General features: G+C 39.3%; 1 protein-coding gene across 5 annotated transcripts in view; it reads left to right on the top strand.

Moving 5' to 3' along the window:
- The window catches only part of HDAC9 (histone deacetylase 9), a gene marked incomplete at its 3' end in the record, with an annotated part of 428,033 nt that overhangs the window by 145,569 nt on the left and 255,837 nt on the right, over positions 1 to 26,627 (top strand). For 3 of the 5 annotated variants that reach the window (XM_082043858.1, XM_082043857.1, XM_082043856.1), the window contains exon 1: positions 3,479 to 4,053. The exons of 1 other annotated variant lie outside the window; for it this stretch is intronic. In XM_082043858.1, coding sequence (XP_081899984.1) covers positions 3,948 to 4,053 — 106 coding nt within the window. In that variant the 5' untranslated portion in view covers positions 3,479 to 3,947. Of the gene's footprint in view, positions 1 to 3,478; positions 4,054 to 26,627 lie in introns of those variants that run through there. One more of the 5 variants, XM_082043855.1, reaches the window with a different exon arrangement.

Raw genomic sequence — 26,627 nt, 5'->3', positions numbered from 1 at the left:
CCTGTAAGACTGCAGTATCCTAATTTAAACATACAACTAGAAGCTAGAAAACATCTCTTTATTTAGTTTTGTTTGTAATATTTATGATACAGTTCAGCAACATGGCAGAAGAATCTATGCGAGAATTCATTTACAAGTAAGAAAACAGCAAAAATTGAAACTAAGCCATGAATATTAATGAAGGCTATGCTCCAGAATAACGTGAGTGAGAAATGGGATATGCTAAAACTAAGCAGTAATACACTCTTTGTACTTAACAAGGAAAGTAAGAAAAATGCTACTTAATTATGATGTTGCAGAGCTAACAATGCAGTAGAAATCCTAGTCTTTTGTAATTTGAGTGCTTAATTTCTCAGTCTAAATGTTGCAGTGATGCAGTTTCCAGATTTAATTTCCTTATATTTATTTGTTTTTAGCAACTCAGAAGGCAAATAAAAGAAAGACATTGTGAAACTCCTGTTATGAGATCTTAGTGCTACTAGCATGCCTTACATTTTCTATAAAGTTGCTGATCGCATTTAAAGTCACCTCAGCAGTGCTAAATCATGTCAACAGTTTACTCTTACCTCCAGTTACCACTAAAGTTCTCAAAGTTTAGGAAATGCATTTGGAAAAAGAGAACAAAAAAACTCGTGTTCCTGTATGAAAATGTCACCTTGTAACAGCCATAGCGTTAAAAATAAAAACCAGATTTTCTTCAGGCTTGAACCCTTTATCCTTCCCCTGTGGGACTCTAAAGGAGCTATTTAAACTCATGTGATCATGCAGTTAAAGGCTGGGCTGACTCAGCAAAGTGTTTAACTGTGTGCTTAAATTCTGATGCGATCAATAGAATTTGAGCATGTGCTTAACTATTATGTTGAAAAGAGATGGATTTACAGTCGTGTTTTAAAGCTAAGCATGTACCAACATAGGCCCATAATACACTGAAGCAAGTCAGAAGAATTCAGGTTGTAAAAGCCCTACTTTTGGGTTGACTGACTTCATAAGTAAAATATTTTTTATATAATTTTTATATATCTTCTAAAATACAAAGCACAATGCTGTAGTTATTATGGTCTGTGAATTAACTAGCATAGGATATTTTACATGTCTGTCAGTTTAAAATACGTATGCCAAAATTAAGAACGCTTGCAGCTAAATATCTGAATGTACATTTTCTAGTCTTGAATATAATTTGCTTTTATTTAGTTACTAAAGTATTTGAAGTCAGAGCTGTGAATGCTATCTTTAAAAATGCAGCTGCACATGTAAGAAGTTATAAACATGTATGAGTACCTAATACCAGGATCCCACACTCCATCATTTTCCATATTCTGACGTGTTTCTAAATTATTCCTTCCAGTGTTTCCCTGTAATACTAGACTTGATTATTTTGAGGTGCTGAATCACTAAACAGAGTCATGGTCTGGTTGGCTCAAGGGCATAAGCAATTCCACTTTTTTATTTACTTCTGTCTATAAAAAGCTTTTTCTGCCTTAGAGAAGATTTCTGTTTCTTCTGGTGATCCCCCTTGCAGTTGTGTTAAATGTCTTCTGCCCTGTACCATCAAAGTGCCACCTCTTTCCCCAAAAACATTTGGGTATTTTTATTTTCAAAAGAAAAATTTCAACGATACCAAATTGTCAGCTGTCAGTAGTGTGATGGTATGTGTGATGTTCATCCCCTGTGTTGCACCTTGCCGGTGGCTGTCCTTGCCCCTTTGCAGAGCTGGGAGTACACTGTCTGCAGAGCTTTCCCCCTCCCCTGGGGTGGTGCTCCCGGAAAACTTGGGGGTAGGGAAGAGAGAAGGCAAGGAGAGAGGGGTGCTTAGCGGTAATAGGTGCTAACTTGAGGATCCTGCAGGGAAAACCTCATTGTCAGCTGCTGCGGTCTCTGTCTCGGGGACAGATCTCAACTCTCAGCAGGATCAGGTCATTTGCAAAGGTGTTTTGCATGTGGAGGAGGCTTGAGCTGCGGACCTCTCAGGTGCCATGGAGTAGCCAAACGTCACAGAAGTGTCACACTACTTTGTTAATGTGAATCTGAGAAGTTTGAAAAAGAAACAAGTTGTAGCACTTGGCTACAATCTATCATATTAGTTGATGGGCAGACAGCCCATCCTCAGCCAACAGGCAGAAATGAGGCTCAAGTACTGGGCAGAATCTTGCAGCTTCACTGGCAAAAGATGCTGGAGAGAGTACAGGATTTGGTGGATTTCTGGGAATCTCCAAGGTGAACCTCTGCACTGGCTTCTTCATTCTGGTGAGGAACCGTGTCCCAGCACCCATTGATGCTCCTCTAGAGCAGGGACATGGAAGGGGATTCATAGCTTTGGTAGGTGAGTGTTCAGGGTGCTGTCGGTAGTGACAGGCTTTGGTCCCATGCTATAAGGCAGAGCAGGACCCAGAGAAGTTTCAACTGTAATGGTGAAATGAAACTCATCTACATGTATGTGTGTTAATCAGCAAACAAGAAGCACAACTTTTGACGTATCATTTTAAAAAATAAACTTCATGTAGCATACATGAAACCTGCCATGACACAGAGAAGCATGGTGGTGTTGTCTGGGATGCCATCAAACACTGCTCTGCTGAAAGCACATCATCTTGTAAAACTGAGAAAGACGCCGTGCAAGTTGCCTGATGCTTCTAAAAATAATTGTGAGCTGCTCAGCCTCTCTCCAAATTTTAGCAAGTCAACCAAATAGTGCATTGTCGGTAAGCATGTCTAACGTGCTGTGCCGTAACTGGTGACTTGCTATAAGAATTATATCAAGCATGCTAAATAGGGAAAGGCTGCTTATAACTGCACGCACAAAACCTGGTCCCTCATTAGCATCTGCCCCCACCTTCTGCTCTCCCTCAACTCTGTTAGCTTCAGAAATCTCTCCCGAGGCAGCTGCAGGTCCTGCCGGGAGCAGGCAGCAGCCCGGCTCCTCCACCAAAGCCAACTGCAGCGTAGCCAGAGAAACAGGCAGCAAAAATAGAACGGCAGGATGGCTGCGTGTGGGCGAGGCAGAAACCACATCGCCAGCAAAACCTCCCAGTGTTATTTTAGGACCGATGCAGAGGCTGTGGCGTTTTTGCTCGCTTTTCACAAAATACTCCCTGGGGGAGGGCAAGGAGGGATTGGGGCGCAAGTCCTGGGCGAGGAGTGTTTCTAACCCGCTCCCTGCTTGCCTTCCTCGCTTCCTGGTTTCTCCCCACCGAAACGGGCTGGGTAGGGAGAAGGGGTTAATTGTGCTCGAGGCCGAGTGGCAGAGGGAGGATGGCTGGTGGTTTGCAAGACAGAGACTGGACAGCTGTATTTGCTGTGGTATTTTTAAACGCATTAATGCAGGCTCCAATCACCCGGCCATGCTTGACCTATTTTTGGCTCAGGCCGGCCATTGTTCTATTTCTGCCGCTGCTGGGCCACGCGGGTGTCGATTCAAATGCAAATGAGCTGTCGCTGCTGCTCCCGCCAACTTCTGCGGCCGCTGGCCGAGGGAGAGCGGGCAGGGAGAGCAGCGGGGACAGCAACGCTGCTCCGAGCTGGGGCAATTCACACTAAACCCTCGGGACCTCCTGGTCCCTGCAAAGGGGGCTTATTTGGTTTGGTGGTTTGTAAGAGGCTGTGTTCGCCCCCCGCCCTGCCAGAAAGCCCGAAGCACAGAGATATTTCTTCATTTCTTCTTCCACCTGCCGTTGGCTGCCCGAACGCAACTGCTCCAACTCGGCGGCGCGCAGCCCCCTGCGCGCTCACGGGTCCCTTCCGGCAGGCGGGGGCTGCCCAGAGGCGATTTGGGGGTTTTTCCCATCTCCCGATAGATACTTGTGCAAAAGCTTAAACATTGCTAATTGCTGAAGCGTATTATCTTACAACCGTTGCTGGAGGAGGTAGGACCGCAGAGGGTCGTGCTGGACGCCCCTGTGCAAGTGCAGTGATGAATCTCTCGTGTAGCTGAAGTGCAGACCAGTTAGAATATGCTGCAGACAATTTACGAGAGTGAATCGTGTTTTTCCTCAGATGGGGTTTCTGGACGTGAACAGCTCTTGGCTCAGCAACGAATGCACAGTATGATCAACTCAGGTAAGAGAGAGCTCCGTACTTTAGACTTCAGTGGCTGACCGGGAAAATACAGCCTAGTGGGACAAGAAAACACCCCTCCTTTAAAGAAGTGACTTTATTTTTTGGGGCTTGATGTGAGTTGTTAATTAACTATGGTCATATGTTAGATAGCAGCTGCTGCTTTTGCAGAGAGTTTATCTCCTTCAGTCTGCTGCTCTCCAGCCAGAGCAAAATGCTCACGACCGAAATCTAGTTTGGGATTCTGTGTTTGTTTTGTTGCGTGGTTGCAAAATGGGGCTCATGGTACAGGCTTATTCATAGGGAGGCTTCCTCAGACAGCCCTTGTCAGGAGCCTCAGAGCCCCTCGTAGGCAATACTGCTCATATGTCTATTGTAAACAGGATTTGGTCTTTCTGTGAGTTTCCTTTTCTCCAGTTTGCATACAAAGGGAGTTTAAAACTAATCCCTTTCTTTTTTTCACTAAAGTGTTACTTTAAAATGTCTTTAATATGCATGGCTTACTTTGTTACTTTAAATATATTTGAGAACCTGGCACTGGTAGTCATATATAATGACTTACTGAGATGTAAATTGGATGTGTTTTTAAATGAAGGTGTTTCAAAGCTGCTCTGAAACAACACTGGGCATTTCCTCATGCATTTGAAGCTACCGTTGTATTTTCTCATTTCTTTGCTAGCTGTGTTTGAGACCTGCAAATGATGTACTGAGAATGAATTAAGTTGGAAGAATTGTGGCCAAAATATCAGTTTAGACAGGCTAGAAATGTCAAAATTTAAGGTTACTCTTGCCCATTCTCTGTTAAACTCGGTGAATTCCAGTTGTTCTTATTGGGCTGAAACTGCCTTTTGAGGCACAATATTATCTGTTTTATATATTTTTAATCCTAAATTTCTGACTTTGTTTTGCATAAAGTTGGCTTTATAGAGGACCTATATGTAGAATACAAAGTGAATTGTTTACATGTACTTTAGTCTTAGTTTACTCTTCTTTTTCTTTCTTTTTTCCTTTTTTTCCTTTTTGCCTTTTGCCTTTTTTCCTTTTCCCCTTCCTTTTCCCCTTCCTTTTCCCCTTCCTTTTCCCCTTCCTTTTCCCCTTCCTTTTCCCCTTCCTTTTCCCCTTCCTTTTCCCCTTCCTTTTCCCCTTCCTTTTCCCCTTCCTTTTCCCCTTCCTTTTCCCCTTCCTTTTCCCCTTCCTTTTCCCCTTCCTTTTCCCCTTCCTTTCACAAAACTTGGCAGTGATTATTTATGTGTGTAGACCACAGCCTCTTCACGTATTGCCTGTTTTAATACACCTGTTGAGCCCATGTTGGTTTGTTTTTTAAAAAAATCTGTTGCTTTTTCACACTTTATAGAAAAAGAACTTAAAGTTTTACGTGTGTTTCTTTCTTACATACAATTTTGGAGCAGACTTCTAGTTTCAGATGTGAAAATAAATTGTGAAAGATTGTGTCAAATAGTAATATCTTTCTTGTTAGAAGAGACTTAGATGTGTCTTAACCTCATGATAAGTGTTTTTCAATACAGAAAGCCAAGGCTGCCTCAAAATGATTATAGACTGAAAGAGGGAATGAGAGACTAGAAAGCTGTTATGTGCAGGTTAAAATAATGAGAGCACCTAAGGGGAATGGAGAATTCCAACTGGTAATGTTTAAGAGTGGTGATTTTTCTATTTCATTAGAAAGGTGCTGGGCTGATTTGTTTCCTTCTGAATCTCTCAAATGTACTATTTCTCTAACTTCTTAGAAGATATGTTGATCACCAGTTACAGTTTCTTTGTCAAGGACAGAAATCAGGTGAAAGACTTGTTTACACATATGGACAACGAAGCTCTATCGAAGACAAGGGGTAAAAGCAGAAGTTTCTCTGAAAGTGTTACAGTTTTGCAAAGCCATCTGTAGTGTCCACTTCTTGTTCAGGAACTACTGCTTTTCTTTGGTTTTCCTGAACAGCTCAGCAGGTGTCCAGTGTTTATGTATTGGTCAGGGAGATACGATCAGCTGCTTCTCCTCCTCCTGTTGGTTTGTGGTGGGTCTTTTGTTTGGTTGGTTTGGTTTTGTTGCTTTTGTGTGTGTTTTTTTGCTGTTGCTGTTTGTTTGTTTTTCTTTTTTATACTCTGACAAGTTTAAATTAGCTGTACACAAGTGAAAATCTGGGGTTTTTTTTAGCTCACTATGCTACCTTGTAACTGCCAACTAAGGTTGCTTGACTAACAGCAGTTTTCTCATTTGAAACACAAGAGAGGGAGGTAATTTTCTGTAAGTTTATAGCTCTGCTTTTCTTCACTGGAGACAAGAATATCATGTAACAATCATTTTTTTAGCTGATGTTACGTTAGGCCCATATAACATACACAATTTGCCCTGTAGTACCAAGTAGAATAGAGGGGGGTTTTTACACTTTAAAAAAACCCAAACAACTTAGGCAAGAATATTATCCAGGTAAAAGATGTTTAAATATATATTGTGTAGAATGCAAAACACTCCACAGTGTTTCCTTTGGCCTTTAAAGTACATAAGTAGACTGCAAGTAGTTGTTATTGGACATAGTCTGCAGCTTAATTCATGTCACGTGAAGTCACAAGGCCTGGTGCTGCTGTCGATTACCTTCAGCTCCCTTGACTTCACGGCCTTGCAGGATTAGGCCTGGTAACTTTTCAGGTATTGTCTCCCTCTATGCTACATATATGGGAGAAAGAAATAGCCAGGGTATGATGTTCTGCTCTAGTGTTTGGAATAGCTGGCATCAGTCATTTGAATTTTGCTTATTGGAATGTCCTTTAAAGTTGTCTTCACTTACACGTATGTGACTTTTGCTCGAGTTAAAAAGTTGCACATATTTAAGAAAAGAGCAGATCCCGGGACATTTGCAGTCTGCACCCTTGATATTCTTGAAGTCTTTGAAGCAAGCACAGCTTAAACACTTCATGGATTTTTGAGGCTTGCTAGTTTCCAGATGCAACAGATGTGTTATGCAACTCTGATTTTAAACTGGGCTGGAACCATCCCCAAAGAGGACAGATTCGATGGCCAGTGAATATGTCTTCACAAAGAAAACTCTCTAAGGAATTGCTGACAATAGCAGGCATAGGAAATACTGCTGCCGTGTGAAGCAGTTCTTCTGGTATTCCCTCAATTACTGCTTTGCCTGTCTCCATCCCTGCTTGTAAATCATACTATGAATGAGATGATCTGGATAGGTACCAATCAAAAGTCTAATTATGAATGGAGCAATCTAGATCGGCACTGACTCAAGAAGCTGTGTAATTTACAGACACCTACACCTTACTGCACAGAGCAGTTTCAGCTATCTTGAGAAGACTGAACTAGATTTTCCCATATGGTACTGTTGTTCTTAAATGCAGCAGTAAGCGCTGTGCATCTCTATTTAAGAAAATGGTGCTGATGTATTCTTATTTGATATCACAATTATTTTAGTTTCATGATTTAAAAAATGGATTGGGTGTGAAAAGCCTCTTATTTAGCTGGAATTACTATTTACCTATGCTGTCGCTTTTTATTTTACCCAAAAAGTCTCAGCTTCCATGTGTGTGCAATGCTACAGTGGACCCTAACATCAGCTGGCCTCTTATCTCACCACAATATAATAAACTGTAAGTCCTTCAAAAAAAAAAGGCATTTGGTGAAGCACAGTCCATGGCAAGAACACTCATTCAAATGTAGTCAGTAACTAATGCAGGGCTACGTTACTCAAATAGGTATTGGTTGTGTGAAGGAGAAGAAAGAACCTACCCAGCTGTGGTATCAGTAGATGTGGGACTTGAAGAAGTAATGCTTAGCTCATTAACTTCTGGTCATTTAATATACTGTTCTGTTTTTCTAAAGGCTAAGGTTGCTCTGTTTGCTTCACTGGCCATATTTTGATGTAAAGCCTTGCACTGGCCTGCCTAACTTCCACCTTGGCTTTTTTTGGATAAGGCATCTTCTGCTTTCTGCCCAAAGCTGGTGTGTTGAAAAATCAAGAGTTCAAGGAGATCTTGAGCTTAAAGCCTTGGCTCGTCACCAAGTTGACAGGTGACCTGAGCAAGTTATGCAATCCTGCTTACATCAGCTAACCCTTCTGTGAAATACACAAAATGATACCTGTCAGGTACAGAAATCTATACAGCAAGACTGTTCTAAAGGGAATATAATGGTTCAGAATGATGAATTTTATTGACTTCATCTACCTACAGGCTTGCAAAACACCTGCAATTTCACAAACATAGTAAGTAAATGTGGATGCAGTATTTTATTCTCTGCACCAGTCAGGGAACTCACGCTGTGTCACTTGAATATAAATAACAGTCAACGCTACATGCATCATGTTGGATGTGGGTTGACAGGTCCTCTTGAGCTATCTTCCCTCAGTAAGCCCCAATGTACAAAATTCATCTCTTATGTTGTATCTATCGTGTGGCTGCATGACCACATATACACATTTGTACATATGCATTTATATTGCCTTCAGGGAAAATTCTTTTCATATTTGCTCTCCCTTTTTTTTTTTCTGGACACACAAAACTTTCACTTGCTCAACTGTTTCTGTGGAGAGATTGCAGAAAGCAAATTTTAAGGTTTGTTCTGATACTAATAAAGAAATGACATATATGAATCAGGTAATGTAAACTTCTTACAGATACAAAATGTTGCAGATGTGGTATCTCGGGCAATAACTCTTTGGAGAGAGCAAGAATAGATATGCTAAGCTTTTACTCTGTGATTCTTTTCAAAGTAATGAAAAAAATTGAGTGTGAAAATTTCAGTTCAGGGAAGTTCTGGAGAGCAGCCGGAGAGGCTTTTTCAATGGCTGTTGTAAAGGCTAGGTAGAAAAAAATCCAGTGCTTTGTAGTAGTAGCTGAAGTATTTGAATTAAATATTACGGAAGAGTAAAGTCTTAGCCTTAACAATTAATACAATGAGAAGAGACAAACCACACAGATCTGCAGGTCTCATGTAGTTAAAATCTCACTGATTTTGAGTAGAGGCTCTCCCCAGTCATGTGTGCTGGACAAGACATTGGTTGAATTCAGTTGAATTCAGGACAAAAATGTGGTAAAATGGAAGGAAGGTGCTGCAGTACAGACCTATGTCACCAGCTTCATGTGTCCTCTAATGCTGTAGCATTGCTTTGTTTTTAAATTTTATTTTATTTAAGTCCCAGCTTCTGGAGCCACGTGATTATCTGACAAACTTTGTATTAGAAGATATATTTATAGGTTGTGGGAGAAACCTGGAATAAGAATTTCAAAGTACAAGATAGACAAGAATAGCAAGCTGCAAAAGCTGTAAAGTAAATAAAAAAGAAAGAAGAACATAATTTAAAAACCTCTTTGAGCGTCTTTCCTGATAACATTGAACACTGCATTTAATACAGAGGTTCACTAGTACTAGCACCAGGACAGTAGCTCCTTGGTGTGTTAAGCTAAATCACTGTGTTGGAAAAGAACTTGTTACTTCAACTGTTTATTATTTTAGCTGTTCAGCTTCATTATACCTATAGGTTTGCACTGCACTCAAAGGCACATGGTTTCAGCCAGTCTCCCCTGTAAAGTTGCATACGGAATCCATTTAGTTCATTGAAGTTTGTATTGGGTATGAAGAGCACTTGTAGCTTGAGCTTCAGTCAGACCTCTCTTTCTGTATCAACTGCCCAAACTCTTTCTTCTGCACAGTCATTGCCGAGAAAGCAGAATACTAGATTGTCTGCAATACATGTGTATATACACACTAATTGCAGGTTTTGGTATAGATGATGGGAAAGGTTTCAGGTGTTGCTGGATTTTTAACCTTTCCCAAATACTGTTGTGGGTGGGGTTTTTTATATGGTGGGTGCAATCCAAAGTATCGTAGATTAGCAGATATTATTGTTAGATTAGCAGATATTATTGTTAAACACAGGACAATCTAAAATGCCATGCTCTGTGGATCTCTTTAACAGGCTGACTCCTCTGGGTCAGTTATTCTTAGCCTGGTTATTTTCATCTTATGGCATTACAGGTCTAAGATTAGCCCGTTAGGCGTTATCATGCCATCTGAGTTACCTCCTAATATAACTGTACACCGGAATGATTATTTATAGACAGAGCATTCTGTCATTTTTGCTTTATTTCTGGTAGTTTAAATAAAGAGGAGCAACATTCAAGAAAAACCACAGATTCCTTCCTGCTGCCAAAACAACATGATAACTGCCTGCTGAGGGGCAGGGATATTGTTTAAAACGTGCTTGCAGCAGATGCAAACATCCTCTTCATCTCACCCAGTTCCACTAAAACAAGGTACCTCAGGGTACCCCCGCTCCTGTCTCTTCTGGAGGAGGGAAAGGAGGTGGCAGATTGATGCACCAAACGACGGAGATGCGGTTGTGGTTGCTGATGAGAACAAGGATATCCAGGTGCTATTTTTAGGGGCTGGCACTGTCAAGCTCCATGTTCAGTGTGAACATGTCACATATGCACACAGCTCCTCCAAAATGGACCCGTCTAGTTTTGTTACATAAAATTCGTGTCTGCTGTTCAATTAGCCTTCTCGGTGCTTTTCACAGACATAACAGGAAGCGTCAGTGAATTGACACATTTTTAGCAAACCATTCTTTATGGCTGCTTCACAAACATTTGTGCTCACTAGAAAAACTTGAATCCTAAAGGAGAATTGCAAAAACACAGTGAGGCACGTTCTCCCTAAGGAAGTTCACTGGGATTTTTGTGCTCGCCTATGTTTAACTAGAAGCAAGCTTTTAGTGATAGTTTAGTAAAGAGCAACAACAATCTTCAGCTGGGTGTCTGTGCAGCCTCTGACTGTAGCTGTTGCTCAGGAAGCTGGCAATTTATGAACCAGTGAAATATTAATGGATTATAATTATCTACTGAACTCCATCTTTTGGGTTTTTTACCTTTTTCTTCTAAATAAATGGCATGCTTCTATCGTTGTGCACATTCTGGGTGTAATCAGGGGGCACCTGATTTATCTACTTGAATATCGTACCAGTGCAGAAAGGCTTGCAAAATCAGTGGAAGCCTTTGCCTAGTTGAATGATACGGTGCTGATTTCTCTCTCCCGTTATATAATAAGCATCTCATTTTTTTTGGTCAGGCTGACAGTTCTGTGCATGACTGTAAAGGTACTTTGGCATTTAATATAATCTGAGTATAGCCAACACATGTTGTTTATTTGTTTTGTGTTTCTGGATTGTAAACTCTTTCCAGTTTGTGGAGTATACAAACACGACAAGAGCTCCAAGAATCCAAGCCCTGTGTGCATGAATGTGCCTGAAATGCAGGATGCTTTGTTCTAATGATAACAACGTTCCTTCTAGTAATGACACTGAGTATCATCAAAGGAACGCAAGAGATGGAACAGAATGAATTATTTGAAAATGCCCACTATATAAATCATGTTTTTACAATCAAAGACTATTGTTCTCTTTCATAATCCCTGTGGTTGAAGGTATGCATGCCAGGGGGAGGAACCACAGCTATTCAATTTCAGTGAAGTCTGGAATGAAATAATGAGGAAGTTTAATGTTAATTTAATAATTTCCCCCAATTGTTCTGTTCTTAATCCAAGTTTCCTTTTTTATTCTTGGTGCTCCAGGCCACTACAATGTTAGTGTTGCACAATAACAGTATGAGAGGGAGCAGGGAAAACAGACTGTTAGTCCCTAATCTTACATAGAGACTCTTTTTAGTGTTTGCTGCTACTTTTTAAGTTTAGTAAAATGTTAGTGATGGCCTTTTATTTACCTGTTCACGACTCCTTTTCTTGCAGAAAAAGTAAGTTCTTAGTTCTCTTCATCTACTTGTTTGATCTCTAAATCAACATTTCAATTGAAAAACATGTACTTTTTCTAAGCCTTATGAAGCTTTTCCCTGTGGGTACAGAAGAAGTAAAATGCCTGGACTGTTCAAGTTTTTGATATTCTAATTTGAATCTGACCGTGAAGTTTTAAAATGCAAAAAAAACCCCACCACATATTACAATATCACCAAGAAACATAAAATGAAATACCTAGATTTTTTGGGATTTCATGCTGACCTGAATAGTGATGGAGTTAATACCAGCCACAGCACAATGTAAGAAATAGCAAAGGGAAAATCATCAGTATGTCTTTATATTAACATATCTACTTTTACATGTAGATACATACTGTTAAAAGACTATATAGAAATTATTTTGATGCCTCAAAATGTTCATCATGAAAATCCTCGTACAGCAGCTGCTGAAATCTAGTGGGACCTAAATTCAGGAGAGCACTTTACCTCAGGAGTCTCATAGATGCTTACCAGCCTGTGCCGTGCATATGCTCAAAGCTGTTCCAGGCTCCAGATCCACTCATTCCCACGCACACGTCAGAAAGTTGGCATCCTTTTATTTGCTGTCACTGTTTTTTTCCTATAGGATCTGTTTCAGAAGAAGAAGAAGAAAAAAGTTTTACTCTGTTGTTTCTTTTAAGAATTGGCAATAGATACCATAGGAGGAATTCCATAGGAAATAGTAAGTCTTACCTAGGTTTCTTCAAGGAGTATGAAGGAAGGATGGGCAGGAGGGAAAGAAGCTCGAGGAAAATATAAGAGAATTTTATAAATGGAGTAGTAGAGCAGAGATGAACTATACAAGCACTTCCTATGTTAAAATGCTGTTGTGCGGGAGGGTGGGGAAGGCACTGAAGATGCAAAAGAACTATGTGGGAAGGTGGGAACCAGGGGAGTTTGAAGTACAGTTCTCACTGTCCATGAACGGAGAAAAAATATATGTGAAAACACTATCAGCTTCAACTGAGATGAGAGAAGCTTCTGTCCAAAAGAAGTTCAAAGCCACAATGAAGAACACATGCGCAAGTAGGAATATCTTAGGACTGGCAAAAGTTGTTAAAAACAACTCAGGACTGTGTTACCCTTGTAGTCACACAATGAGGTACTATTCAAGGATTTCCCTCGCCCTTATACAGACTGTTTTTCTGGTTGTTTTTTTTTTTGTTTGCTTGGGTTTTGTTTTTTGTTTTGGTTTGTTTTTTTGTCTGAGAATAAGTAATTTGTTTGGTAGAGGTAGATGTGTAGGACACAGAGCCTGTTTATGCACACACTACAAATTCTGCTACATCTCACCGTCCTGAACTCAGCTCCCCAAATGCAGCTCAGCTTTCCTGGGGAACCTGCAGAGCAATCTCACCACAGCTTTGCTAGAAATTCTCATCGCTCTACCATCTGCACCATTCCTATATTGCCTTTTCTGCTCAGCCTAGTAGGCAGTTTTCTGAGCTCTGTGCTTATTTTCTGGTTTGTTGGGGTTTTTTGTTTGTTTGGTTGGTTGGTTTTTTTTTTGGGGGGGGGGCAGGTTTTGTTTGTTTGATTATGTTGTTTATTGTTTTTTTGTTTTTTTTTCCTCTCATGACAATGCATACAGGGTGACAATGGGGCAGCTGGAGAGCTTACAGGGGAAAGAAGGGAAATTACAAATGACAACATCAAAGAGCTATAGGCAAAGAAATCAGGAAGGAATGCAAACGCAGCTGAATTAAGTAATGGTGATGCTATGGATGATTAAGGATACTAATACTGATGCAGCTGTTTTGTTTAGAAAATAAATTATTAGAAATGGGAATATTTAGAAAAAAATTACCCCTGGGCTAAAATTCTCAAACTTCCTCTCTAAGTGAATGCCTCTCTCTGGTCACTGGTCATGCAAATATACTTGTCATTGATATGCATATACAGAAGATGTACGCACATAGATTTATCACCAGTCTTACTATGTCCCCCCTCATGGGGGACATTCTGTTATGGCTATATTAAAACCTGTCAAAAATTTTAGGAATGCTGGATTTCACAAGTTAGTTTGGGTAAACTTGAGTGAGTGCCTAAGATGAAATGCTGTTCCTCCTCCTACAGGCCTACCGGCCCATGGCAGGTGGACACCCATCCCATAAACCTCCCCGGCTGCCGTCCTTCATCTGCAGATGTCCAGAGGTCTGTAACAGCACAGGTTTATACCCGAAGACCTCAGGGACTCATTCTTAAGCACCTGTTTTGGTTATTCCCTCCAGGGAATACTATTGCTCAGCCTATTCTTGTAGTGGCTTGGACCTCCAGGCACAGGGCAAATTCTTAGCAGCCAAATAGGCTTTAGTGTTCTCTGTAGCTTCAGAAAGAAGGAGTGAGTGTGGAAATCTGGACTATTACTTTATTAATTTTCCTCTTTCTCCCTTTTTTTTTCTTTTAATTTTTTGTTATGTATTAGTACTGTGTATTTGATTCTGTAGATGTAAGGTCATAGTACATAGCTGTAGAGATGCCAGCTGGTGTTACCAGGAAGGAACAGCAGCATTCCTACCCCCTACCTGGTCCTGGGCTCTTGTTCCTCTGCTGAACAGTCACATCCCTTGTCCTGGCACAGATACTAATGTGTCTGCTGGGACTGATGTAGTGAACAACTGACCCTGGTTAAAACGTGCCCCTCAGTTCCCTTTTGCACTGCAGACGTGTGCTGCAGTGTCGGAAAGGAGAGAGTCATCCTCACGGTCAGAGGGGCCATGAGAAGGGAAGGGAGGCACAACCGTTTCTCTCAACTTCAACTATGGCATACGGTGTGGTTCCAAATACACGTCAAACTGCTGCCTGGGAAAGCTTAGGTGTCCGGAGAATACACTCTTTGCTCCTCTTGACATTTAAAGGACAGAGCCTAAAATTTCACCCGATTAGCACCTTGTTAAACTCGAGTTAACTGCATAGCACTTTACCATTAAGTAGAATTTATTCTTATACTGCCCCTATGAAGCTGTCAATAATTACCTTTCATTACATTTGAAGGTAGATTTAGACTAGATACAAAGAAAAATTTTTTTACAATGAGGATGGTAAAACACTGGCCCAGGTTGCCCAGAGAGGTGGTGGATGCCCCATCCCTGGAGACATTCAAGGCCAGGCTGGATGGGTCTCTGAGCAACCTGATCGAGTGGAAGATGTCCCTGGTCATTGCAGGGGGTTGGACTGGATGACCTTTAAAGGTCCCTTCCAACCCAAACTATTCAATGATTCTGTGATCATCCATAGGGCACATTTCATCTGTTAGTATGAAAGTAAAATGCTCTCCAATGTACCTTGTTTCGTATGAAGTAGAAGATGATATCTATGTAGGTTTCAGCAGCCTGCACCAAAATTGAACATATTTGAAGCAGTAGCTATCTGCACCCCCAGGCCATATCAGTTCTGGTGCGGTACCACATGAAGATTCTGCTCCAGGAAAGCCTTCGTGGCTCTTGTATGCAATTTCTGCTTCTTTTTTAAATCCTCTCTTTGTGGAGAAAATGTTTTGCCAGACATTCTCCCAGCGTAATCTCTCCTATCCTTAATTTTTTAACATAAGAAGCTCTGGTATCCTTTCTACGCAACCTGGAAATGAGTAGAATTCAAGTTACGGGAAGAAAATTTTCATTTGTGTGATGCCATTTACTGGTTGCTACATAGGGAAGCATTTGATACTAGTACCTATGTAAACCAAAACCCTACAATAACTGATGCTGACATGCTAGCAAATGCAGGTTGAAAGGACCATATTGTTGTCATGGTTGTTGCAGTTCATTTCGTATCGAGTGCAGTTTCAAGTTGAAGGCACAGTTTGACTCTCATGGCTGGCACAGGGCTTTGCTGATACCGGCGACACAAAGTGCAGACTTTTTTTAAATCACAACCCTTCAAAACGACCCTGCTATACACAGTAGTACCCTGAGAAGGAGATGCAAGATCTGAAGGGACAGAGGGGTTTTTTGCTGTTCCTTTGAAACAAGAAGCATTATTATAGTTAGTAACATTTATGTAGGAAATAACATGTTGTGTCCAGCTGTCAGGACCTGGTATTTAACTAGTTGTCCAAAACCTCATCAGAGAGAAGAAAACTCAGCATTCTTCTTAAATAACTTCTTCAGACATTTGAACTTCATGATTATGAATGCAATTATAAAGTCTACCCGGAAGATGGTAGTTGCTTTCTGCAAAAGGGAAAGGTTGTATGGATTTATCTTACATTTCTGCACTAAATCTGCTTTGTTGTTATATAACCCTTACGTGCACTCCCCAGAAGGCCTGTAGATACGCAATTAATTCTCATTTGTAATATGGTTTTCTTCTTCCAATATAGATGGATGGATGCTAAGGTGAACATAAATAGTATGTGTTCCATGCAATAAAAAAGTGTAGTTGTGCAAATGAAAATCAGACTCTTTCTACTTATGGAAGTCTTTCCAAGCTCTTAATCATCTTAAATCCAATTAGCCTTTTCCTGTTTTTGACATGGCTCCATTTGAGATAGGATAACCGAACTGGAATACTCCTGATGACAAAGCCTCCTTAAAGAACATGAAATTTTACTTTTATCCTGCTTTCTGTACTTCCTGTTTTCATTTTTGAATCTTGCTGTAGATTGACCACATGTTGTCACTGAGCTGCCTGCAATGGCAGCTAACTGTTTTTAAGGTTACATTGAGGTTAATGAAGCACGGTAAGGTATATTCCACTCATTCCTCCCAATAGAAATTACTGTGTACATACAAAAGATGAGTGAACTCTTCTATTTTGTTTCCCAATCACAAAGCTTTATGAGGACCTCTGGCATTCCTCAGAGCCTTCCATTAAATATCCTAAAGATATTTGTTTCATCTGTGGTTTTAACCCAATCAGTCTTTCTTCCAGTATTCTTCTTTCCAGACCTCTATTAAAATAGGAATTACTGTTACCTCACTGCACTATCAACTTTTTCTTAAATTCAGCAAGAATATTTATTTCCTTTCTGCTTTTTGTCTTTAAAACTGTTTCTGATCAGTTATAGAGTTCTTGTAAGTTCACATAAAGGCCAGAGCAGGACACAAACTCCAGTGAGACACCTTGTGAAAGACTTTTTGCAAGTCTAGATAAGTCTGCGGACCAGATCCTTAACCAGTACCGAAAGTCACAGCCCACTGAAATCTGGATCCTTTTTTAGTCACCATTTTGTTGACCCTTTGAAAGAATTTGCTAAGCATTTGTGTCTCAAAATATGCATGCAATTATATTTCAAAGCTCATCATATATTTCAAAGCTGCATCCTACAAAGTCAGTTTGCATCAAACTAAAATGTCTGTGAGATTAAAACAAGTCAAATTTGAAGAAAAATTGGCTCGGTTGTGGCTGTTAACAGAGGATATAGTTACTGAGAGAACAAATGGAGAAAGAGTATCTCCTTTTAAAATTACATACATGGATCTTGTTTCGCTAAAATATTTTTTGCTAAAACTTTTGTAAGATTAATCTGTACAGTCAGACAAAACATTAGAAATCTTAAATTCAAAATAATTTGTTTTAAATATATCAGGAGATGAAAGCAATTACAGTAATTTATGCATTTCAACCTTGACTAGTGTGTTCACAATTATAGTGGTATAAGCAGATGATATTTAAAATGGACAAAGTATTTTTGCTTCACCACTTATTTGCAATAATCTCTGTAGTTGTGGTCTAGAAAGTTTAAAATGAAAAGAAAATATAAAGATTACAAATCTGATATAAATACTAGAGGATAAAGCATATGAAAAGGGATTAAGGGAGCTATATTTATAGTCTGTAACAGAGAGAGCTCGAGGGACATGGGCACAGGCTATAAATAACTTCAAGGTAACAATATAAATGAAGGAAGAGATTTATTTGTTCTCTAAAGATGGAAAGTGTGGAATAATAGCCTGAAGCAAAGAGAAGTTTAGGTTAGATGTTAAAACTTTTTTCTAACACTAAGAGCTGTGGAAAGCAGAGACATAAATAACTAAGGTAGGAGGCTGAAGCAGTACCTGAAGCACCAAATACAGCTATTTAGCTACTTCTTTTTATGTATAGTTTTCTTAATTGTTATATTTTATATACCCACATTTCATGGTGTGCATTAACTTCCCATGAAGGCTACATAGATATAACATTCCTCCTGAGATGATTGTGCAGCTTTAACCAGATTAGGGGTAAAAAATAACATTATTAGTGAATTATAATCTCATTTAGTAGCAGGATTATAAAGTCATATTATTTTGATCAAAGTGGTGGAATCTCCTGCTATTATTAGTTCTGGTGTGATGGAAGAAGTCCTACAATTCTCATCGGTCCCTAGATGAGATGGTGTCTTTTGGACACTGTAACCTTAGGTTGCTGATAAGTGAAATGCTTTGTGCAAATTATACGTGGTGATGTGAGAACACCAGCTGTTTGCTGGCTACTGCTGACTTTACTAGAATGAAATGACTTGCGTAAGTTGGGTGCTGGTCTGCTTCACAGTGAACCCTGATATGGCCATGACAGAAGGAAAAGAAGGGAGAAAGGGCACAAACCCCAGAATGAATTGAAGTGTTGTAACCATCCCATTGTCCCCAGCTGTAGACCTCCAAAACAATACAATCCTATAATAGTCTAGGTCATTGCTTGTTCATGTTTTGCTTTGTTCCTCCTTTAGTTTAATGTGTCTGGGAGGCTTCCTAAGGCTGGAAATTTATTTTGCAATTTAAAAATCTATAGACATGGTGCTTTCAGTGTAACCCAACTAAGAGAGGTCATGTCACACCATACCATTGAGAACAATGGAGAAGGTTTGAAAGAGCAGAGTTCTTTCAAGGTGGTGTCAAATAAGTTTGAGAGTGTGTGTACGAGAAGGAGAAATCTGTTCAGTGATGGTGAAAAACTGCACAGGCACATTTGGCCCTCTACAAAAAACATACTGTTTACTCGGTCATTCAGCTGATCTATGACTTTTACAATATTCATGAGCTTTTTGTATGTCATGCAAGCAATACGACAAAATATTGCAATATGAAGTACAAGTGTTGGGATATTAAACTAATATGGCAACTGTTTTTGTCTTTGCTTGTCTAACATTTAATCCATTAGGCAATAATAGTTTTGAGGAACTTAAAGCTTTAATTGTTACATGCAATATCCATTGTAAATATTGTTTGAGTTAACATTGATCAAATAGTGTAGAAGTGTTCGGCTTGCGTAGCTTCAAAAAGTATGTGTTTTTGTAAAAGAAGAGGAATATAATTTCATGCTCATTTCAGCCCAAGATTTCATGCTCAGTAGCCTTATATGTTTGAGCTGCTAGCACCATTAGACATCTCTGCTGTTGTTAAATCAGGCAGGGTCTACACTTGAATTAGATGTTTTTGGGCACACCTGAACCTGAGATTTTTAAGCAGTAGTGGATTGGATCCACTGTATAATAGCTTAGAACAAAGGCCTTTAATCTCTCAGGCATTTAGTTAATATTTAACTCTATTCCCTGTCTTTCTTGTATACCTCTTAGCTGTTCATTTTTTCAGCTTTCAAAAATGTCTGTCTATTAAGAGAGTTGATAATATTATTTAATATGAATAACAGAGAAAAATGAAAATCTCATATGGCACAGGGCAGCAGTGGTAGGAATTAAAATTTATGCTCACCACTTCTTTTTGTCATTCCTTCTCAAAACCATGTTTCCTCTTTGGCCAGATCGCAACACTGGAAGAATAACCTTTTCTCACACAGCGGCCACCCTTTGAAGTATCAAGTGCCCCTCGTGCAAGGTGACTCCAGTGGCATGGTGCTGTTAGGTAGATTGGATACCTCTGGTCCTCCTGGATTTGAGATAAGTTTTTAGGAGAGTGCTTGTTGTAGCCTTGGAAATACATGGTAATTGCACGTTGTCTCTCCTGGCGGAGCAGGCACTGGCTGCCTCCTCGACTGATTTGCCTCATTTCACCCCGTGGTCTTCAGATCTTACATGACAGCTTTCTGGGTACTGATAATTTCACACACATGAAACAAATGCGCTTTGGGAAGGCTTTGGCCTTTTAGAGATGAGATTGATAGGAAATAAAAGATCTGGTTTAATTTACGAAAACTAGTATAGAGCTGTATGTTTGCAGCCTGTATAAAGCATAGTATTTATTAATTTTTCTTTCTGCACAGAGCTTGCTGTGATCTTTTCCCCTGTCATCTGTGAGTCACTTTTGCTCTAAGCTGGAAAGGTTGTATCTCATGTACCATAAAAAGTATTTCTCATGGGTTTCTTTTCAGAATGACCCACACGGTATACAGCAGAGCTCGCTGGTGCCTTTTCTTGGAGTTTGCTGAATTGCACTGCTTTACACTGGCGGAAAAACTCAAGGGTCTCGGGTCATCATAGTAGCTACACAGTGATCCTTGTACACACAAATGTACTCATCCCATCATGAAGGAAGGTGAAAGTGTTAACAATGTGGCTGGATTAGGATTCTTTAGCCTGAGGATGTGTAAAATTTGTTTATGTTAGTTATAAGGCCCCTGTGCATTAAAAAAAAAAATAAAGAACCTTGGGATGTGCTGAAAATTAGCATTTACTAAATTCAATTAAGAAAAATAACTGTTAATTTCCCCAAATCACTAAGATGGCGCTTGCATGTTTAGTACAAATTTTTAGATCAAAAAATAAAAAAAAAATTCCCATCAGATTTCCAATGAGTGCAAATGTCACTAAGATGAAAAGTCTCGTTATTTGGCAGGCATGGTGGCACATTTCAGGATGTAATGTTTGTTTTATTTTGAATTAGCTGTCCATAAATACTTTAATATATTTTTTTGCCAAGAGGCATCTGTCTTGTACTGTAAAGTCCTTATCACTTTATTTATTTCACCTTCTTGACTGACAGAATCCTTGTTTGATATTGACCTTTTCCAAAGTTAAATAGAGAGTCAACTTTTTTCTTAATTTTTATTTCTTTTGGCATTTTCCCCTTGTTCTTTCTCAATTCATGCAAAGCTATGGATTTAATCATAACACCTGTGGAACACTTGGACTCCACGTCCCTTGCTGTGATGAAATCTGTCCTTGTGAGGGGTCAATTTCACTAAATAAGAAAATCCAAATCCTTTAGAAAATAACTTATAATTGAAAAAAAAAAGCATTTTGCCTATGAAGATTTTAGAATTGATTCAAATTACTTGGATAATTTATCACAAAGTAGGAACAGCTCTCATTTATACTGGTAACAGTCACTTTCCTGCAGGGTTCCTTAAGACATATTTGCTTACTTGATAAAATGTATAGAAAAACTGTCTGTCTGGTAGGTGGGTGCCAGTTCCTGTCCACTTCATGTTGCGACTGTGTGTCCTGAAAGTGCAAAATGTTGATCAGTTGTTCACAATTATATCCAACTTGTCCAAAATCTAAAAACGTGTTGCTGTTCCAAAATTATTTATCTCAATTTATGTCTGATGCCAGCTGTTAAAGTCTGGGATTAAATTGCCATTTTCTTTCAATTGGTTGCTATAATATATGGAAAAATATTCAGAAAAAGTTACCCTCTGATTTGAAATTTCGTTTGCTTGTACTTAGGCCAAAAGCAAATGTTGTGCATGTGTGAAGGCTTACATACTTTCATGAACTTGAGAAGGGAAGCATAAATTAAGGATTATTCTTACTAATTACTGAAAGAACAAAATCATGTGCTGATGTTCTTCCGTCTTTCAGGAACTATTTTATTTTTAGAATGGAGGCCCCAGGACTGCCATGCACAGCTGAGCCTGAAGCTCCTGCAAAACTACTTATTCTTACACATTTATTCTGGCACCTGTGCCTACATTGTCACTGTTGTTGCTTGAGAAGTGAGAAAATTATATAGGCGGTTCGGCTATGCTGAGCTCCCTACTGCTGAAGCCGCTTTGCTGTGAGGAGGCGAAAATGGAAGCTGTTGTCCCTGTTTTATTACTGCACTGTGATTGCACCATTGGTGAGAGCCCCAGGATATGTACAAAGGTCATTGTGGGGAAAGTGCCATAGTTTATTCAGTTTTCCAAGTCTGGAAATAAATTATTGATAAGTACAGATAGAAATAATGTGTTATGCCTATTTAGGACTGTGTGGACTTTCTCCAGCAAGCTGTTGAATATTCTGGTTCTGATCCAAGAAGAACAGTACTCTATGTTTAAAGCTCTGATGTTTAGAGACACATAAATTCTTCATCAATCCGAAATGGTATGTATTATACCTGGACCTCACTCCATAAATCCACTATACAGAAAACCTTTTGTTGACAGATTCTGAGAACTTCAGGTCAAGAAAATTCCTTATATTTAAAGAGTTAGGTGAAAATAAAGACTGTGTAATTGTTTTTTTTAATAATTACTTTCTAAGAATTATTACAATTGCTGAGGTAAAATGATGGAGTCCCACACTTTCTGCTGTCATAGTAAATGTCACCAGATTTTTGACTTAGCAGATTGAAAAGTTTTGCGTGGTCCTCAGTATTCAAGACTTCAAATTAATAAGGACTTTTTCTAGTGACATTGCTGACTTGGTTGGATGTTCGTTGTCATAACTTGATTGCAGCCTTTGAATGTGCTTTTTAAAAATTATGTCCCTTATGTACCAAATATTTTGGGGAAGTACCTTTGGTAGGAAGGGAAAAGAATTTCTGGTTTCATGTTTACAAAGAACTTGGTGAAATTATTTGAGCGTTCAGGAGATAGCAGAACTCAGAAGTTTATATGAGACCTTACACTGAATAGACTAGTTGTCAGTTACCTAGAATTGTATTACCCAAGCTTTTCAACAGGCGAGGGAAAATGCATTTTAGGATAGCAAGGTGGAATGAGTATTAAGTCCCATAAGTTGTATGCTGCCCTTTATTTTTAATAATCTGTTAACAGGAAAGAACTAGTAAGTCTTTTATTGCCAATAACTGTTTCATTCTTACCATGCACCTTATCAGTGTATTGGTTTTTTTCATTGTTTGTTAAAACCACATTTTTATACCAGAGTAGAACAAAATTGTCATTGTCAAAAATGATGCAGCTTACTTGTGAACAAGTTTATCTTTGAGATTTTCAGACTATTGTGATGTGCTACTAATATTTATGGTTTGGAAGGAAATGACACTCAATATTTGTGAGACTTGTGAAGGTGCCATTCAGCCGTCTGCTAAAATGTGGCTTCTTTTTTCTCCCCCCCATTATTTTTGGCCAATACATTTCAACCATTTTTGAAACAGGAGCTAGACAGAAATAAACTATTTTGTCCTTGAAAAGTTCCATCTGTCTGCCTTATTCTAGAGCACGAAACTCTGGTGCTTTCTGTGCTTTAGATCAGGAACTTGACATGTGATATTTGTGGCTGAAAGATGACTTTTCACTTTCTCTGTGCAAATCTATTTTTGTTGGCCAAATTTAAATTGCAGATCAACTTTTACTATTGTGTTGCTAAGAAAATGTCAAGGTATTCTGTCTTCAATCAGCACGTTGTATTTTTGTCAGTCTTGTTTTCCAAGGCAGGGCAGCTGGTGCAATTCCAGGTGCCTGAATTGAAAGCAGGAGCCTGGTGTATCCTCAGCAGTCTTGCAGACCCCTCCACCTCCAGCACCAAGCCTGGGAAGGCATAGACTTCGATCAAAGGCCAGTTGGCAACTGGAAGCGTAAGGGAGAGAAGGGGGTAAAAGAAAACTGAGAGAACCAACTGGTTGGCCAAGGAAACTGGGTCTGGTTGAGGACTACTGAGAAGCCAGGGCATGGTAGGAAGGATGGGACTGGGTGAACGATAGGAGCCGAGAGCAGCTGGGATGGAAGCAACAAAGAGTGAATGGAGAACCTGGGAAGGTACAAAAGTACAGGAAGCCAGTACAAGTAGGAACTCTGTAATCACATCCCATTTTCTTCCTATAGGACTTCTGCCTTACCTATGTCTAGAGTGGATGAAAGATGAAAATGCTTCTGTAACTTAATTTTTCCATGCCTGACTGCAGGTATTATTAAATTCACCCTATTGGTACCCTACTCAGTATGCAAAATGTATTAATTTCTATATGACCTCACCTTTTGCATCTTTCCTAAATATTAATATAGTCACCCAACACCTTTTGTGAAACACGGGAGGTGGTTGTAGCTGGGTTATGGATGGGAAGTAGAGCACAGAGCGTTTAAAATACCAACATACCAAATATCTATGAATTCATGGTGCCCTCATTAAACAGATAAGGGCTCGAGATTTCAGTATGCTTAATTTATATAGTACTGCTATTTAAGGCAGAGTTTGGGAGCTTAATGTTGCAGTCTGAGTTGGGTTCTATTGAAATAGTTAATATAAAAATGTTTAATTCATCTTATTCATCTTTAAAAATCCAAACATTTTTGTGAGAAAGAAGATGATTTATCATTATCCGGAGTGAAGTGAGCTTCACTACAGGGAAGGAATAATTAACTGAGCCTTCTGCCCTGCTTTGTGAAAATGTTATATATGATTTATCAGAGTCATAACATTTTCTTCCAACATATCATTCCTTTGAATTTTGCTAAAGCCTGTTTAGCTAAAGAATTGCTGAGAGTGAGTGACTTGATACAAAATAAGTGCATAATATAATATTTCTAAGAAATGCTATCCGTTCTTGTGAACTATCTTTAGTGGTTCTTTGTTTCCAGTGGCTTTTCTATAACATGCAAGCTGTTATTTTGCTGACTCACCATAACAATTTGAGAAAAGTTCTGGAAACAAAAGTATCCCACTGTATCCATTTGCATGTTTTCCATTGTTTTAGATTAACTTTGGATGTGTTATCAAAATGTCTATGGATGTTTTAGCTTTGAATTCATAATTAGCGGGCAATAGCAAAAAAACACACCTAAAAAAATTCTTCAAGCTCATGAAGATTGCAAAATTGGGATCTTGGGGTATGTGAGAATTAAGCTACTTGCCTGAGTGCTTATAAGTCATACACTTGTTCTAGGGAACACCTAGAGCTTGCGTAAAGGAGAGAAAGCATTTAGTATGATATGCAGTTTGGGGAACAGTTTGCACTTTGATTACAATGACCACAGGCTTATTCTAAACCTGCTACCTCAGGATGACAAAAGCTGCCCTTTCTGGTGTTTTTGTGGTGAGCACTATATCTCTGAATCTTTCTACAAAAACCTGGAAATTACAGAATTCCAGTCTCTCAGTGGCACTTCTTGGTGGCTTCCAAAGTTAAGATAAGAAGGAAAAGCAGCAACTTAGCATATCTTGCTGACTGACTCCAATAACCACCTGAACAGAGATGTACTGAACAGGGCAGTGCTGAAGGGGGATGGATAAGGAAGGGAGGAAAGGAGGGGGAGGAAGCTGTAATGTTTCTCCTGGGAGTCTTTGGTGAAAACTTCCAAACAGGCATGAGGAAATGATTTACTGTCAGCCTCTCTCCAATTAATCAGCTTGGTTTTCAATGTAAGCCTGGCTGTGTTCATAACCATATGTGGTTCATGTCACTCATAGTCAGGAGAACTGGGGAGCAGTGTTTCACTGTATGCGCAGTTCTGACCAGCAGGAGAATTTTTTTCTTTCTTTAGTAAATTAATTGGCAGTTGTCTGCATTATAAAGATGTATAATAGATGCTGTTTGTACCTCTTAGAACCCCTAATTAATGTGAGTTGAACCCTGTTGAGATCTTCCTGTGATGCTCTGCAGTGATTTTGCATCAAGGCAGAGCTGAGGAGTGGGGAGCGCTGCTGAGCTCCCCGAGGACGTGCCGAGCTGACACCTCACCCTGCATCTCTCTCCAAGTGGTCTGGTGAGATCAGGCTTTCTCACAGCCAGTACACCAGGTACATTTAGTCTTGGATATATAAATGTTAACGTGTTAAGGAGGGGTAAGGATAAAGAGAGGTGCATTCTGATTTTGCTTAGCTATTTCTTTTTAAATACTTCTGCTTGTCTCCTTAGTTTCTTTCTAGGAAGCAGGATCAGTTTCTCATTGCCTTCAGCACTCATCTTCTCATGCAGAACATCAAAGCTTTGGCCTTATACATGGTTTACCTGGAGTCAGGAATATACCCGTGTGAATGGGCTTGAGTCTGTGGAAACTCAGTGAAGTGCTTCTTATTGATGATACTTGGGTCAGGGATGACAAATCCATTTGATTTAATAGCCACAGTTTGTCTGTTGCGGTTGCTGTTCAGAGCTGCTTTGCTTTCTGAATTAAGATGAGCCATGCACTGAAATTACCAGATTAAAATAACTCCTCTAAATTCTGTGCTCAGCTACTAAAAACATTAACCAAATGTAGTGAAAATAAATCCTGTGATTAACCAAGTATATAATTTACTGGCATGTGGAAGAGCCTTGGCCCACTCTTTGTGCTTGTTTATCGTTAAAATGTTTGCAATGACACAGAGATTTCTGTAATGAGAGTGACATAAGAATGACTGTTCCAGATAATAAGCCTGGAATTGATATAATATCTAAGTCTACATCTAATTTACATGCAGAAATAAACAATTTTTCAGTCCATATACTAAAGTGTCTTCCTGACACTTGGACTGTCTTTTAAAGGATATATCATAGCTTTACATACATCAGCTTCATTTATGGAGCATGCTACTCTTTTAAAATAAAACTATCACACTGTTGTAGATCTTTTTTGTAAGACGGAGCTGGAATCATTTATGACTGGGGGAATGTGTTCATACCTTTATACCCCATCTCATTAGATATAATATTTTTCATTTTCTTAAGTCCCTGATCTCGTAGTTTTAAAGGAAGTATTTAAAATGTCTGCACCAATTTTAAATTCATGATGTGAACTACCGTCATCAT

This window comes from Streptopelia decaocto (assembly GCF_964273445.1).
Source record: "Streptopelia decaocto genome assembly, chromosome: 2".
Taxonomy (NCBI): Eukaryota; Metazoa; Chordata; class Aves; order Columbiformes; family Columbidae; genus Streptopelia; species Streptopelia decaocto.
This window is presented reverse-complemented; position numbering and strand designations above follow the sequence as displayed.